The sequence below is a fragment of the Sceloporus occidentalis genome, unplaced genomic scaffold (assembly GCF_023333645.1).
Source record: "Sceloporus occidentalis isolate IW3139 unplaced genomic scaffold, rSceOcc1.0.p SCAF_6, whole genome shotgun sequence".
Taxonomy (NCBI): domain Eukaryota; kingdom Metazoa; phylum Chordata; class Lepidosauria; order Squamata; family Phrynosomatidae; genus Sceloporus; species Sceloporus occidentalis.
This window is the reverse complement of record NW_028316986.1, coordinates 124,638,733-124,656,953: the sequence shown is the minus strand read 5'-3', so window position 1 is coordinate 124,656,953 and position 18,221 is coordinate 124,638,733. Positions and strand designations below refer to the sequence as shown.

The following is an 18,221-nucleotide window of genomic DNA, read 5'->3' as shown; positions in this document are numbered from 1 at the left end:
CCTGCCATGCAGGAACTCACAATCAAAGCACCCCTGACAGATGGCCATCCAGCCTCTGTTTAAATACCTCCAAGGAAGGACACTCCACCACACTGTGAGAAAGTATGTTCCACTGTCAAACAGCTCTAACTGTTAAGAAGTTCCTCCTAATGTTTAGATGGAATCTCTTTTCCTGTAGTTTGAATCCATTGCTCCATATCTATTCTCTGGAGCAGCAAAAAATAAATAAATAAAATCCTCAATATGATCTAGATACTGTGCTTCTATTGATGCAGCCTAGAAACACATTGGCCCTTTTAGCTGCTGCAGCACACTATTAATTCATATTCAACTTGTGGTCTATTCACATGTACAGTCAGGCCAGGTGTCCTCCATCCTATATCTATGCATTTCATTTGTTCTGCCTAAATGCAGTGCCTTACATTTTTCTGTGTTAAAATTCATTTTATTATTTTTGGCCCAGCTTTCTAATATATTGAAGTCATTTTGAATTTTGATCCTTTCCTCTGGGGTATTATCTATTCCTTCTAATTTGGTGTCATCTACAAATTTGATAAGCATAATATGATTGCTGCTCAAAATTGTGGCCATGCTTCTGTTTTCACTACCAGCATAACATCTAGTACAGTGGTTCCCAAACTTTTGTCCTCCAGATGTTGTTGACTTCAGCACCCAGAATTCCTGAATGTTAGCCAAGCTGGCTAAGGGTTCTGGGAGCTGAAGTCAGTAACACCTGGAGGACAAAAGTTTGGTAATAACTGATCTAGTGTAACTTCAAGAGTGTACTTTGCATCATTAGTTGTTGCTAGAACGGGTGGCAGTTGCAAAATAGAGAAAATTGTGAAGACACAGCGCAGAGCAAGTTGTTTAAGATTATTGGAGGAACTGGGCAGATGACTGCCACTTTCAGTTGCACTTGGACCTTTAGAATAGGGCTGAAGACCTTGTGGCTATCCAGGGGCTTTAAAATGTAATTTCTACAGTCCCTTATCACTGGCTGGGCAGTTGTAGTACAAGACATCTAGTAGCTCAGAGGTTCTCCATGTCTAGTTGAGAGTAATTTCTATTTTAGATTAAAACTGTTTAGGACTACTATACCACAACATTCTTATGGCTAGCAGGAGAAAACTGCAGTATTTCCAATAATTATGTGAAGAGAAACTATATCCATCAGCAGCAACAATAAAAGAAAAATAATTTGTGCGTTCAAGTATGCAAGAATTATAGTTTGTCCCTTAACTTCATAAAATTTAAATAAGTATAAGACAGCCTAAAGGAAGTAACTTCTAAAAAAGGTCATGCACAGATTTTTCTATACAACGGTAGTGAAAATCCCTTGTTTGTAGGTCAGGAGGTGAAGTCACAGGCTTCCCTCTTCTGGGGAACCTCAGCGTATCTCCAGAAGTCTGGTTTAATGAGAGGATTGGTGGGTTTTCCTCAGGAATAATGCAGTACCAAATATAATAATGTCTCATTTATTTCTGTGAGGTGAAACCTCACGGATTTGTAAATTTGATCACTTTCTTTCTCAGTACAGGTTGAAGATCCCTAACCCAAATGCATGGAATCAGAAGTGTTTTGAAGCTGGGATTTTTTCTGATTTTGGAATACACATGTAGCACCTACCTGTATAGTGTTTGCAAGACTGGAGAGAGACACGAGAATCTGTGAAATGGTGGGAGGTACTCATGCTGAGTACTATGCTTGGATTCCTGCCATTTCACAGTTTCTCAATCTCTCTACAACCTCATTGTGAAGACAGAGTACAGAGCACATTGTTGAGGATTACTGGGGGAACTGGGCAGATGACTGCCACTTTCAGTTGCACTTGGGCTTTTAGAATAGGGGTGAAGACCCTGTGGCTATCCAGGTGCTTTAAACTGCAGTTTCTACAGCCCCTTACCATTGTCTGGGCAGTTGTAGTACAAAACATCTAGTTGGTCAGAGGTTCTCTATGTCTAGTTCTAATGTCTAATTTAGATTAAAACTGTTTTTTGCCACTACCAGCCTGCTTTCCACCCTTAAGGTGCTGACACTCCCGCTTGTTCTTCTCTCTCCAGCCTCATGTCTTGTTCATTCACGACTTCCAGATTAGGGGTGCTCAATCTGTATATAGAAACTTTCAGGAGGTATTATAGTGAGATAACATTTGACAACGTATTAACTGGTTTGTAGGAAAATAAGGATGTGAGAGGGTAGAGTTCCTGCTTGGTTTCTTGAGATTCCCCCCTTCCCAACTGTCAGATACCTCCCATCTTGTTTTAAGTAATTTCATCTCATCTTCCTTCAGAATAAATAAACAAATCTCTGGGAACTCATCCAACAAACTGTTTATATATCTTTTTTTTTTGTTCCATTGGAAAACAAATGGGGAAAAAAACAATGGTGGATTTAATTAAAATATGATGGTTGGTTTCTCCTTGTCCCCCCAAATCTACAATTACAGACTTGCTGAGGCCCTTAACCCCTGGCAGATTCTAGAGGAATATCTGGCTGGACAAACCAAAACAAACTAAAACAAACAACATTTTGCTCGCTAAAAATCCTCCCTAATTACTAGATGGAGACTAGTTCTTCATTGTTCACTTTGTTATGGAAACATGTTGTCACTAATTTTTTCAGTATTATGCATTGTAAACATATTATATGTGTAATCCATATATCCAGAAGGAAGTTGCATTGAATTCAGGGAGGCTTACTGTCAAGTAAGTGGAGGAGAGTTCCACAGATACCATGAACTGCTAAGAAGACAAACAGATTTGCTCTGGAACAAATTAAGCCTGTATTCTCCCTATAAGCCAAGTTGACTAAACTGAGAATGTTGTACTTTGGTCATATTGTTAGGAAGGATCGAATTAGGGGAATTTAATTAGCTCAGATATTACGAGAGGCGTGTTCTAACAATGCACGCAGCAGGGTCGGGTCCCTATGTGTATACCAGAGGTCATCTAGTCCAACCCCTAGAGACAGAGACTCGAATGCCAAAGGAGGTGCAATTAAAATATAAACATTTATTAAAGCCACACAACAAAAGGGATCAGACATTCAGTGCTAAAGCAAGGGAGGGGTGAGTTCGGGGGTAAAGGAGAAAGGATAGAGGCACCGTTGGGATATTTACCTTAGGAGTCTTCTCCAAAGCGACGGATGTGAGGGATAGTGGATTGTGAGACACGGCCACGGGAACGGAAAAGAAAGCGGTGACTGCGGTGGCTAGGAGCTGAGTTCCAGCGGGCAAAGCTAACAAGAGGCCCGAGAGACAGTGAGCTTTGGCTTAGCTCAAGTGATTTCAGCGGAGCCCAAGGCTCAAGGAACGCAAGCTTGTAGCGAGATGCTCTACAAGCAAGGAACAACTGCTCAACAAGCCCACTGGAGGGCTGGAAGTGGGGTCCTTTTATACCCCTAAACATAACCTCAGGCTATGGCAGCCTGGCAAACAAAGGCTTGATGACTTTATCTTTGTTTAAGCTGAAGCTTACACAATGGATACACAAAGAAGAGGTCTGGCACTTTTCAGGAGGGGACAAATATCTCGATGGCTGAGCCGTTAAGTTAATCACTAGCTCATTAAGGAGGGAGCTACTGCTATTGTCCTCCTGCTTTGGGCAGCTTGCGAAACTAGTATGGCAACTCCCACAACTGTTTAGAGCTATCTTTTTCTTGTGACCAAGCCTAGCAAGGCAGCTGGCTACGTGGTCAGCTCGCTCTTAGGGTAATGGTGGCTAGCGATGGGGTCAGTCAGGGGTCATAGATTCAGATTGCATGTCACCCAAAATTTATATAAAACCAAACTCGGTAACAATATCATGAGAAGATAGGACTCACTAGAAAAAGCAATAATGTTTGATATGGCAGTAGGAAAAGAGGAAGACTGCATTCCAAATGCAGTCAAGAAAGCTACATTCATAAGTATGCAAGACCTGAGCAGGGCTGTTGATGATAGGGTAACTTGGAGGTCTCTCATGCATAGGGTCACCATGGGTCAAAGTTGACTTGATGGCACTTAACAACAACAAAACTGGATATAGGATTGAAGCCTGACATAGGGTAAAGGTCCATTGACTCTAATGGGACTGAAATCTGAGTACCATGGGCCCTTGGCATCTGCTGGGATTTAGTTCCTAGACCCCCATGGACACCAAAATCCATGGATGCGCAAGTCCCATTTTATGCAATGGCATAGTAAAGCGGTGTGCTTTATATAAAATTGCAAAATTAAAGTTTGCTTTTTGGAATTTATATTTTTGTTAATATTTTCAAGCCATGGACGGTTGAATCCATGGATACAAAGGGCTGATAATATTAGTTTAAGATGGTTATGTGAGTCACAAAGAAAGAAGTCACTTTATCTTTCATATAATGGAAATGCTGCTTTACCATACCACACTATTGGAAGGATTAAGACAAGATGAAGCTGTGTGAATAAAATAAAGCACTAAAGAAATATATAGTACTGCATAGTAACTATGTCTAGTCAATGCTACCTAGTCATGATGGTTGTATATTATCTCTAGTATTCAAACCAATAACTGCAGGATGCCAGCGGAAAGATACCATTCTCCAATGTCCTCCTTAAGGGCTACCCACAGGCATTTGCTTGGCCACTGTGGGAACAGAAACCTGGACTTGAGTAAGAATCAACCACATTCTTATGTCCTTTTTGTGCATGAACAGCAGTTGCATTATAAGACAGTGGGTGTGAAACAGTAAATTAATACAAGGTTTCTGTTTATATGAAAACTGTAGTTATCTGGTAGCCGTCAGGCAAAACTTGTGCCCCAAGTCCTCCTGGAGTCAGTGAACATAAAGTGCAGAGCTATGCTTCAGACCTATTCATCACATTTTGACTGTACTTGTGACCAATTCTGCCCAAAGCCTAGGTGTGCACAGTCAGTACTGATAACCCATTTTCAAGGCATTTATTGGTATATCAGATCTTTAAAAAAATAAAAATAAGGATAACAGCTATCCTGCTTCCAACCCTTTTGTTTCTAAGCTATTGATAGGTTGGAAAAGTGGTATAAAATTGTTTAAATAATCTGTTCTGGACTCCCCCCTTGCGAAATAAGAAATACTCTGATATTCAAGCCCCATAGGCTTGAATGGCGGCAGTGTGGGTGTGCGCCACACTCATATGCCCCATTATGTTCCCCTTCTGTTTGCCACTCACACATAAGTGAGGGTGCGAATTCCAAGGCAGCAGAAATGGAGGAGCGACTGTATATATTCTTTTGTACCTTTTTTTTGTTTTCAAAAAGGTGTGCATGGTACTTGAAAGCAAATCAACTTCCTTTCCATTGCAGTTGCCCTGTTCTCTATGAGGCAAACAGTCAGCTGATATACACATGTAAATAATGCTCGGTGTGTACATTTATGTTTGTGAATGTGTGTAAAATAGGAAACTGGAATACAGCTGTCTAACCTCTCTCTGTATGTAAACATATATACTAAGACAGTTGGATTGGCTATATTATTTACCCCCCCCCCCCCCATCCATCTTTTCTGCTGTCTTCTGGCTAAAACTGATCCTCTTTAAGGATTTTAATCTCAAACATATGGCTGTGCTGTCTGAATGGCTACATAGGGTTGTACTTAGCTCTCATAAAGTACATTGGCTGTGTTTTCTGTGGGCCTAGCATGTTTCTAGAGAAATGCATAGGTAGGAGCTTCCTTGTTCTCTATAAGAATTTGAATGTTTGGTATATGCAGCAATATGTGAAATCTTCTCCCTTCCTAAGGGAGATGAATTCAGAGGTTCATTAATTTAGGAATCTAGTTCAGAAGTTAGATATTTGTCTGTGTGATCTCCCTTTTGCTAGCATCTTGGTCTCCACTATCTGAATTCTCAGTGTGAGTGAGTGGGTCTGTCTCTTATTTTACCTATTCTTATTTAGGTTTAAAGATGGGCAGTGGCAGCAAAACTCTTACTACGGTTGGCCACCCGTATCCACAGATTCTTTATCCATGGATTCAGCTATCCACAGTTTGAAAATATTTTTAAAAATATATACATTCCAAAAAGCAAACCCTGATTTTAATATTTTATATAAAGATACAATTTTACTATGCCATTGTAGTTAATGGGATTTGAACATCCACAGATTTTTCTATCCACATGGCATCCTGGAATCAAACCCCAGCAGATACCAAGGGCCCAGTGTACTTTTTTCTTCTCCTCAAAGACCAAAAGCTTTTTCACACAACACAGTAATAGCATTTTGATTCCATTTTAATGGTCTTGGTTCCATCCTATGGAATCCTGGAGTTTATAGTTTACTTAGAATTCTTAGCCAGGCTGTTCTTCTGATTACTTATCAAACTGCAAGCTACAAATCCCAGGGTTTCACTGGATGCAGTCATAGCAATTAAACTAGAATTATTGTGCTGTAATGGAGTCGGAAAGAGCCCTGGTATAAAACCTATATGACATCCAAGCCATGCCCTCTACTTCTGGATAGGTGTGATGTGTCTGGAAAGAAAGCCATGACAGGAGTGTCCTTTCTCATTCAGCTTTTTTGAGTATTTATTGAAAGCTTGGCCATATGTAGTACTCAGAAAATGAAAACCATAACAGTTAGAGCTCAATCTAGACACACCCTCACTTAGAAAAACCCCATCAAAATCCACGAATTCTAGTATTTCACAAGGCTCTGTCGGCTTGTTCTTCCTTTTCCCATTGCACAACTTGTGCCCCCCTCCCATGTTCTTGGTATACAGAGATGAGAGCTATGATTATCTGATCAATAGATTTATTATAACAGGTATATTATGTGATACAACCGTGTATAATGTGCTTGACTTTTATTTGTCATCATTGTTTTAATTTGTTTTAACTTGATTTTACTTTTATGTGGTTTAATTGCTTTTTATGTTTTGCAGGCTGCTATGTTTGAATAATGTTTGTTCTAGGTGATGTAAGCCACTCTGGGGGAAAATATGAGAAACAAATAAACAAATATTCCTAAATTTGATTAAATAGTCTTTATGATCTTTAAATCATTTGTTCTAAAAATCAGAAGGATTTTTATTTTTAGTACAGAAAAATGTAAATATCTGGAAATGGAAGATTTGTGACAATGGAACCAATTACCCAGAAAGGTATTGGAGTCTCTGGATGTCTTGAAAAAAGGGTAGATTGCTGCCTGCTGGGGATGCACTAGCTGGATTTTCTGCATTGAGCAGGGGCTGGATTTAGGACTTTTGATGCCCCTTTCAACTCTATGCTTCTATGATATTTCCAACATTTCTTTTTCTAAACTTGACTGTTGAATTATCAGAAAAACTAAGTGGATAGCAATGAATTATCAAAAATTTCTGTTTGCATGGAAAGAAAGATGGGAGTACAAAGTATGGTAAGGAGAAAATAGACGAGAGAATGGATTTCCCCAGCTCACTCCATTCATTTTATTTCACGTGTTAGCATACAATATTTGCGTTGATAGTGGTGAATGAGAATTTCCCTTTAATATGATATAAGTTCTTAACTTTATACAGTTGAATACTTTATATTATTGGCAAAATCAATAAGAGGAGGGGACAAAAGTAGTAAAGCCAGTAGTAAAATCTGTTTTAAAACTTTACAATATGTATTCCCTAGGAAATCATTTTATATTGAGTTACTGGGAATATATTTTAATTAAAAATTGAGGCAAATCGAATCAAGAAGCTAAAATGCCACAGTCATAAGGCAATCATGTATGGTCAGCTAGTTAATTTTTTGCTTTAGACGTTGATGTCTTCAATTAAGGAACTGTGATCAAGTGTAAATTCACTGCAGATGAATTAAGAGGAGAATCCCCCACTTTGCAGGACAGATAAAAGAGTATTGATTGTCTGAAGTATAAATGAAAGATAAATTGATATTGCCTAAACAGTCTGCTGAGCTAAATAAGTTATCTCCGATAAAATATTGGGTATAGATCTGAGGGAAAGGTATGCAGATTATATTAAACATCAGCTGGATAGAAAATTACTAAAACATTCACCAGATGGTACATTATTCCATAGAAGCTTAACCATATGAAGTATATTTTCTTCATGCTGGTAATTTGAACATCTGAAAGCTGATATACTCCATGGGACTTTATAATGGCACCCTAAATATTAACATTGATTAACTTGATGAAGAAAAGAAAAAAGTAAAAATGAAGAAATAAGAGGATTTGTATAAATATATCACCCCATCACTGTGGCTGCAGTGAACTGTATTAAGTTATTTAAATTAACTCTTATTATGAACTAGATTATTAATAGTTAAGATAGTATATAAGAAGAATTTAGAAAAGGAATTTAGATAAATGCAACTTAAGAATCGTATAAATGTTATAATTATAGCCTAAATCAAAAATTTATTTCTAACTAACATTGGATCAGTAGGAAGTTGGTAAGCCAGTGCTTGTGTAAATGGCATTGATTTAGTGAGTCTTCTTCTGTTGGACCAATTAGTTTTAGGCCTATGTTTCTGATATATTTGTGCATTTGTAAATTTGACATGTTTTCCATGTTTTTATACAGTAGTATAATATAGTAGTTGTGATATTTGTCAATAAAATATTATTTGCTGGCTGTGAAGTGGAAGAGTAATTTCTGTCATCTGAGGCATATTCATAATCATGAATAGATATCTAATCTGTTCAAAAACTTTGCCTTTCTCCATGTGGATGGCAATCTGTGGTGGATTGGATATAGTCATTTGTTCCGTTGATACTGTCGATTGTGTAAGCCATGTCCTTAAAGAATATATAGATTAGATAAACATTACCCCATTCAGACTGAGAGAAGCCTTTAAAGACTTTTTCACCTGTATTTATTTATTCATGAAAATGTTTTTTTTACAAATTTTTATTCCAAAAAGGTTTATAATATTGTGAAATACAGTGGCTAAATACAAGAGGATCAAGTAATAAAATAATAAAATAGTGATAGAACATTCTATTGTATTTAAATTAATCAAAATTCTGCAACAGCATAAAGTAATACAATACTGCAAGTGACAGAATATTGTCAGGTGTGGATATAAGCAACATATCAGACTTGACTCACTTAATATACACTCAACCTTAAGAGAATCAAGAAAGGGGAACTGGATTTTCTTAGCTTAAAAAATAGAAAAGGTAAATGAAAATACACTAAATCTGTCCAGTATGAACTGGGAGGATTGAGAGAACCAAAGGATTTCATGTACATATTCAGGATATTTTGGCCAGGTGGCCTCAGATAAGTGGATGCATACAAGTTTATGAATTCTTCCTTTCTATAATTACTTTGAAGGGAACTGAACACTGTTGGAAAAGAATGTGGAAACGGGTCAGGAAAACCAAACAATTATGCCTGAACCTCCTCCATCTTGCACTCGCAGCGTTAAATAAATAAATATATTTATTTCTAGATCACCTTTTCAGTCTGTGCTTGAACCCAAAACTGTCTGTTTCCTTGTCTGTTACAGACCTTTCTCGCTGCTATCAACCAAGTATTTCCTGCAGAGGAAGACAGTAAGAAGGATGTGGAAGATAACTGTAAGTGAAAATATAGAGTCTGGCTTGGATAGCAGACAGTAATTACATTGTTTAGGAAATTTCTTATTTTTGCAAGATGACATATTGGAAGCTGTGACTGCCCATCCCACTTTGTACATAATATGGTAAATGAACTTAAAAGAAACAAGTTCTGGGTCTTCCAGTGATCTAGTCTTTGCTCAAAGGAAAGATTAGACTCTTGAGTCCACAATTTTACCTTTTCTTCATTTCTTCGCATGTTACAACTTCCAGAATCCTCCAGCCAGTATGGCTCATGGCTAGGGGATTCGGGGAAATACAGTCCAAAACTTATACTTCCAAGCTCAGGGGTGGGGTGGGAATATTTTGTAAGCAAGACCATAAGGTCTGGGCGACATGTTCTGTTTTTCAGAAGGAACCTAAAAGAGCATTTGTTTCTTTACTGGAAGTGAAAGCATTAGAATCAGCAGTGCAGATTTTGTTCCTAACTATGAATGACAGAAACACAGAAGCTATTTTATACCTAGTCAGACGGTCGATCTGACAGGATTCTTTCTTAGCCCTATCTGAAGCTCTCTGGTATTTAACTAATGTTCCCCATCCGGATATTAACCAGATCTGGCCTTGTCTAGTTTTTTTTTATGTCAAACAAAATCAAGTGAATTCAGGATGGGACAGAGTTACTAAATAATGGAGTTCTTGGCCTGACAAGTTAGATATTTTATCAAACTTGGGAAAATGGTGAAATATATATTACCCGAGGACATATTTTGTCGTTAACAGAACAGACAAGTCTCATATATTTTGTTGGAATCACTTCTTGGTGAAAAGAGCATGCAAAGAGAGTTATGACTCGAGTTTTGCCCCAGGATTTAAGTTTCAGTTTAAGACCAAGTGGTAGAGCTCAGTGCTACTGCTTTCCCTAAGGTACCATGGCTCTCAAGACAATGCTATTGTCGATACTATTGCAGTTCATAAATGAATAAATAATGATCTCTCCTTGTGATATGTGTTTCAAAATGGAACCGTATGTCAAATTGTCTCTCAAGGGGCTGCCGTATACAGTCCACCCTTGGCATACACGCCCTTGCCATATGCAAATTTAAGTTTACATGGACGGCAAGTGGTGAGAGACATAATGGCACACCTGCCGGAGGCCGTTAAAATCAATGGGACTCCGGCATACGCAAAATTTACCATACGTGGCGAACCGTTCTGGACACACACACATGCACGCATTAGAGCAGACTGTATATATATTGGCCATTTAAAACATATTATCCCATCATGCCTAGTGCTACTAAAATGGTGGTAGCATTAGGAAAAGTGAGCTGAATGAAATTCCTCATATAGATTTCTAGACATTACCACTGAATACTACTCCATTAGTACTACCCCCAGTAGTATTGCCATGGCTTTCCTACTTCAGTGTTTCCAGTGTTCTTTCAAAGATTGGAAAACTCATTTAAAAAAATAGTCAGTTCCAGTTCTAATTCTGGTAGCCAGATAAAACTGTAGTTAGTGGCACTTCCATTTATAATATTTAAAAAACAACTCTTTACTCTCCCATTTGTCAAAGTACTATAATTAAGAATGTTATTTTTCTTCCAAAAATCTAAATGCTGCAAGCTGCCGACCTGTGATACAAAACACATTTGTCTCTGTGTTGGTGAAAGTAGATTATAAAACTATGATGGTTCTTTTGGGGGTTTATGTAAACCAGTGCTCTGTTTTTATTATAGGTTCACTAATGTATCTAAATGAAGCCACCCTGTTACATAATATAAAAGTTCGATACAGTAAAGACAGAATTTATGTAAGTACTGTCCTACCCATAAAAAGGGGATGGGTTTTTTTTTTTTTTGATAAAATAATTGAGATGAAGATTTACTTTGAATTGTCATTGTTTGTTTGGAAATAATTGTCTCCCCAGTCACTGACCACCTCCTTAGGAAACAAAAGAGTTTAGGATCATGAAGCTATGTGAATATCATCTGTCTTCCACATGTAGATAAATGCATAAATAACACTGAAGTTTCCAAGTAACTGGCTTAGTAAAAAGGTGTAGTAAAAGCAAAGATGCATTTTCTTCTTCCTCTTTGGAGGAGGAAAATGCCAGTCTCTTCTGACACTTCCAAGCTCAAATGACTGCCTTAATCTTTTATGTAGCTATCAGATTGCCTGATTGTATGTAATGGATTCTGACTAAATTATATTGAGTCCTTGCCATCTGCTCTGGCAAGTGACAGCTGTGAAATAGAAGGAAGAAACTTTTACAAGGCATGCCAGAAACAGATATGCAATTATGTTAAGATCTACCTCTCCCCAAACCCCAGGTCTTTTAAGTGTTAATTTACATGCTTGTCTGCATTGGGCAATTGGTATATGCCTGTTTTCAAACAAAAATGTTTAGGTGTATATTTACACAGTTTTGGAAGTGATTCTTAACTACCAGTTACATACTCATTAGCCAATTTGCTTCTTATAAATTTACAAAAAGAAGTTTTGAATTGGTAATGATGTGGTTATGATTAATTTATTCAAGGTACCAGTATAGCATCCTAGAGCCGGCATAGTTTATTACTTTGAGTGTTTAAATCCCTGCTCATCCATGGACATCACTGTGTACCCTCAGGGAAGTCATACTCTCTCAGCCTCAGATAAAGGCAATGGAAAGGCCTTTGAAAAGATTTTGCCAAGAAAATCCTTTGATGGCTTCACCTTTGGGTTACCATGAGTTGAAATGAATTGAAGGTACCCAACAGCAACAAAGGCTGGAATCCTCTATGAAACTTACGTACTAAGTCGTACCATAACTATGAATCCCAGTCCAACTTCCTCATTCTCACTTATCAGGCAGCAGCTATTGTGATCACTTAGGAGGTGGAGGGCTACCATTCCCATCCTATCCCATGAACAATCTGTGGCAGAACAGACAGAAACAGGTCCCCTGCTGTGATCACTCCTCATACCAGACACGTGCACAAGAGTGGATGGGAACGGCAGCCAGCTGTTTCCTGAGCAACGGAGATTGACCCCCTTTGATTGCAGTGACCACTTCCTGGTAGGTGGAAATTAGGGGACTTACACGGGGTTGTGAATATGTTATCAGTCATGAGTACGTAACTCCAGGTTACTCGTTTGTAACTGTGATACAGAATTTTGGCCATTGTTTACAATGAAATTTAATATATAAAACAATAAAAAATATTGTTGTGTGTGCTTTCAAGTCATTTCTGACATATGGTGATCCTAAGTTGATCCTATCATGGGATTTTTTTGGCAAGATTTGTTCAGAGGAGGTTTGCCGTTGCCTTCCCCTGAGGCTGAGAACATATGACTTACCCAAGGTCACCCAGTGGATTTCATGGCTGTGAGGAGAATACCAACCATGTAAGAAATAAATGCAGGTTGTGTCTTCCTTATCCAGAATTCTGAAATCCAAAATATTCCAAAAACCAAAGCTTTATTTCATAAGTAGCTGGGATAGTGGCACCTTTGCTTTCTGATGGTTCACTGTACACAAACTGTTTCATGAACAAAAATATTTAAAATATTGTATAAAATACTTTGAGGCTATGTGTATAAGATGTATATAAAACATAAAGGAATTTTGTGTTTAAACTTGGGTCCCATCTCCAAAATATTTCAGTGTATGTATATGCAAATACAGTTATTCCAAAATCCCAAAGAAACCGACATCCAAAACACGTCTGGTACCAAGGTTAAGGGAGACTCAACCTGTAACAAACTACATGATTAAACTAGCAAAGCAATAATGGAAATGTTTGATTTTGAATTCAAAGTGATTTGAATTTCTGGGAGACTGGCCTGGCAATGTACCAGTGTACTGTCTCTGTTGTTTTCTTGTAGGTTTCTAGACATTTTTGATAAAAAAATCAGATTTTGATGAGTTTGTGATGACTTTTCTTTGCAGACATATGTAGCCAACATCCTGATAGCAGTGAACCCTTACTTTGATATACTGAAACTTTATTCCTCTGACGCTATTAAGAAGTATCAGGGTAAATCACTTGGGACACTGCCACCACATGTTTATGCAATTGGTAAGGAATACACCATTTTACTGCTGGATTAAAAAAAAATGAAGTGTTTTTGCTTTATGTGTTGCTCAATATTGGAAGTTTTAATTTTATATAGTGTGCTACCTCCCTTGAGGAAAATTGAAAAACCAAACAGGTACTTGCCTTTCTTTTTTCTTTTTAAATATATGCTGGTAGATGTCCCAAATAAGTATCAGAAATGGACTTTATCAGAATTAAAACTGAAATTCATTTGAAACAAGATTTGGACCCATGCAAGTACAGGGAGGCCTCTACCTCATGACAGAGAATGAGGAGTAGCAGTGACCACTTGGCCCTTCTAAGCCACATCTCCTTTGTTGAAAGGCAGAATCTGTGCTTTGTGTCCTCTTTTATGTCTTCTAATCTGGCTTGCTGCTCTCAGTTGCAGTGGGAAATGTTATCCCATTCCCAGTATTAAAGTAGATTCAAATGGTGGTATCCAAAAGGTCAACGAGGAAGCATGTTCTCATACAGCAAAATTTCTTGGATCAACCCTGTTAATTAAAAAAAACTTATTTTCCGACCAGCATGCCATTTATTCTTCCTGTACATGCCATGCTCAGGCAGTTAATATATACAGCTAAATTTTGATTTCATTACTTCAAATGGTTCATTCCCAAGAACATTGCATAGCATTCAAATGGCTAATGAAAACATTAATCTGTGTGCTGTTACCTATCAATTTTAATGCCCTCTTAAATGTTTACTTCAGCCGATAAAGCATTCCGGGACATGAAAGTACTCAAGATGAGTCAGTCCATCATTGTGTCTGGAGAATCAGGAGCTGGGAAGACAGAAAACACTAAATTTGTTTTACGGTTTGTATCATTGGTTGAAAATGTTTCTTCTGAATAAAAGTTGTCCTCTAGCCATTTTAATCTCTCTGTAGAAACATTAAACTTCCTAACGTGTATAGCCCAGAACTATGAAAATATCAATGAGGTTTGAAATGCAAGTAACTCAAGTTGCAGTTCTTGAAGAGATTATGGTAAGAAGTTCCACATACCTTCTTGGTGATTTTTGTCAGAGGAAGCTTTCTGAAGATCTTTGATGATTCCCTCATTGTGCAAGTGCACCAGTATAGTGGGGATGCTATGCATGTGTTTCACCACTGGCATCCCCACCTCTGGTGTCACCTGGTGGAAGGGGTGGGGCTTCCGGGGTCAAAAGGGTGTGCTCCTTTCTTCTCATTTGCTGTGGCTCATAAACTACTTGTGAGTATAGAGGTGCCCTGGAAGTGAGGTTGGGAGGGCTGTGCTTGGCCCTCTCCTTTGCTCCTGTGGCACTGTTCTCCTCATGAATAGAGTGGTGCTGCAGGAGTGAGGTCAGGGGTATGGAGGAGTCTGCCACTGTAATAGTGAAACTCGGAGGGGTGCACTCGCCCTTCTTCACCTTGCAGCAGGAAGAGGGCCCCAATCTTCTGGGGTGTCACCCAGTGTGGTCTACACTCACCATGTCCTCTTAGTGATGCCACTAGGTTTCACCTCATTCTATTCTCCAAACAACCCTGTGATGCAGATTAGGTTGAGAAATAATGAATGCTCTATAGTTCCCAATGAATTTCATAGAAGGTTAGTCATTTTGGTACCAAGGTCTTCCCAGTAAAACCCTGTTCTGGTTTACCAGTTTGTTACTGGGATGGGGAATATACCTGGATTTTCTTAAGCCTGTGATATTGTATATATACCAGGAAAGATGATTACAAAGAACAACTACATATTATGTTTTCTATCTCTTAAAGGTATCTGACTGAATCCTATGGCAGTGGACAAGATATTGATGAAAGAATTGTAGAAGGTACTGCATCATACCTAATTTTGATTTCTTTTGTATGAATTTTTTAAAAAAGTAATCAGAGGCACACAAGGGGCATCATGACCCAGACATTTATTTCATGAAAGTGCTGTTCAAATATGTCAGTGTTGTGTAGCATCTTTTAGTTTATGGGCGTTTTCAATGGCATGGACCTGAAAAATGTACTGTTGGATTATGCCCAATTATCTTTCCAAAATACCCAAAAGTGAAGATATCATCTAGGTCCTATCAAAACTTTGTTAACAAAGGACCACTCTTACTGATGCTCTTTCAACACCCTCCCTAGAGGAACAGAATATTATTGCATAGCTCTCTTTAAAAGCTGAAAATCCTTCACTAAACGGTATGGTTTAGTTAAGGAGTGCTTCTTTCATTAGAGTTCCATGAAACTCTAATTCATGGAACTGTTTTGTGCAAGAGGTGGTAGAATATTCTTCACAGCATAGCACCGGGGTGAATGAGGGTTGGATTATAGAATGAGAAGCATAGTGTGCCAGGTTTAACTAGAGAGATGAAGATCTGGCATCGGCTTCTGCAGAGTGGTGTTCATAGACATAAGCAAAAAGTTCTCTAAAACTGCAGTTACTTTTCCTGTTATGCTGGCTATTTGCCGTAATAAATGAAATAAATTTACCCATTCCCCTTCCATCTACTAAAATCCTTTTCAGATGTTCTTCACCATTGACCTCTCCATAGGGTTAGACCACATAAGAACACCTGCCAGTAAGTGAGACTCCAGGGAGGCAGGGTTCCTGCCACACAGGGCTTGAGAGGACTATGACCAATAATGTGGCCCCACTGCCCTGTTCTCCATGGCTAGGAACAGGAGTTATATCGGGAACAGTAAGTGGCACATTGCCTTTTTCGCAACTGAACAATAAGGTAGACTCAGAAATCTTACTGTTGTTTTATGGGCTTCTTAGTCAGTATCACATGCAGAACAGTAATTCCTTCTTTAATAGATAATCGAATAACTGAGAATGATGTTGCTTAATTACAGCGGAACATATAAATATTCCATATCCGTGACATCTCAGAAAGTGGCTGACAGTTGGACACATTGTCTGAGGCTACATTCCTTAACACTGGTACCTGTAGGTATCTTTTTTTTAAAAAGTGAATGAAGCTTTGAAATAAATATTTTACCCAGGCCAGCTGCTACTACACACTTGCACTGGTTTTTGTTTTCACCCTGCAGTTGTTGAGCACATCTTAACATGCATGTACGCAGTGTGGCTGCATTGCTACAGCAAAAAGATTTAAACACATAGCCTTTTTTGGTAGCTTTTTGAAACTCCCCCTATTTGAACTACCTGTAAACATTGTGTCTTTCTTGTGAATCTGTTGTACATTTTCTTGACAAACTGGATAACTTGAGTTGGTCATGTACCAGCTCAAATTGTTCTGAGTGTTACAAACCAGCAATGACAACAAGAAGAAAAATATTAAGACAGTACAAAAGTTGTCCGAGAGTAATTAATTGATATCTTTGTTTTTCCATAATACTCAGTTTTTAAAAACACTTTTTAAAAATTACTTGCTAATGTCTGCTTCTACTTCACTTCTTTCCAGAGTTCCTTACATATTGTTGGAACTAAGTGCATTTTAAAATGTTTTGTTTTGAGATAAAGTCCAGTTTTAAATATAGAATTATCAAAGAATAAGTAGGGCAATTTTATTAAAAATGCTGAGCAAATAGAACCACAGTGGTGTTTATCACACAGAGGTTTTTGCAGGTTTTTGCAGCTCAGTTCTGACATGACTGTGGGTCCAACGATGCCAATTCACGCTAAAACATGATGTGTTATCTCATGTGATTGCTTTCTATGCGGGGGTTCTTACGAGGCACTTCTGCATTCAGTCGGCACTGACTCCTCATTTTGGTGAATTCGGAAACAAGCGAAGTCACCAAATCTGCTTCTAATCTCATTTCGATTTCATTTCGAATTGGTCTGGTGTGGAAGATCACTCCGATGTCGCCCCCCTTGGTCCCCTACATCCTTCTCCTTCATCCCCCTCCTCCTCCTTCACCCCATCTCGCCCCCTCTGCCACCCTGCCACCTATCCCATCATCCCCTGACTGCTCCTACACCCCGATCTGCCCCCTCCTTCACCCTGCTGCCTATCCCATCATCCCCTGACTGCTCCTTAACCCCAATCCTGGCCCCAGTGACCCCCTGCGACCTGCCCCATCATCCCCCTTCTCCTCCTTCACCCCATCTCACCCCCTCTGCCACCCTGCCACCTATCCCATCATCCCCTGCCTGCTCCTACACCCTGATCTGCCCCTCCTTCACCCTGCTGCCTATCCCATCATCCCCTGACTGCTCCTTAACCCCAATCCTGGCCCCAGTGACCCCCTGCGACCTGCCCCATCATCCCCTGACTGCTCCTTCACCCCAATCCTGGCTCCAGTGACCCCCTGAGACCTGCCCCATCATCCCTTGACTGCTCTTTCACCCCGATCCTGGCCTCTGTGACCCCCTGAGACCTGCCCCATCAGCCCCTGACTGCTCCTTCACCCCAATCCTGGCCCCAGTGACCCCTTACGACCTGTCCCATCATCGCCTGACTGCCCCTTCACCCCAATCCTGGCCCCAGTGACCCCCTGTGACCTGCCCCATCATCCCCTGACTGCTCCTTCACCCCAATCCTGGCCCCAGTGACCCCCTGCGACCTGCCCCATCATCCCCTGACTGCTCCTTCACCCCGATCCTGGCCCCAGTGACCCCGTGAGACCTGCCCATCATCCCCTGACTGCTCCTTCACCCCGATCCTGGCCCCAGTGACCCCCCTACGACTTGTCCCATCATCCCCTGACTGCTCCTTC

At 39.4% G+C, this 18,221-nt stretch overlaps 1 protein-coding gene across 3 annotated transcripts in view; it reads left to right on the top strand.

The window, feature by feature from the left end:
- Positions 1–18,221, top strand: part of MYO6 (myosin VI) — a 160,801-nt gene that overhangs the window by 54,958 nt on the left and 87,622 nt on the right. For all 3 annotated transcript variants that reach the window (XM_089530895.1, XM_089530894.1, XM_089530893.1), the window contains exons 3-7: positions 9,443–9,512; positions 11,234–11,307; positions 13,429–13,558; positions 14,289–14,394; positions 15,318–15,373. In XM_089530895.1, the coding sequence (XP_089387021.1) occupies positions 9,443–9,512; positions 11,234–11,307; positions 13,429–13,558; positions 14,289–14,394; positions 15,318–15,373 (436 nt within the window). The remainder of the gene's footprint in view (positions 1–9,442; positions 9,513–11,233; positions 11,308–13,428; positions 13,559–14,288; positions 14,395–15,317; positions 15,374–18,221) is intronic.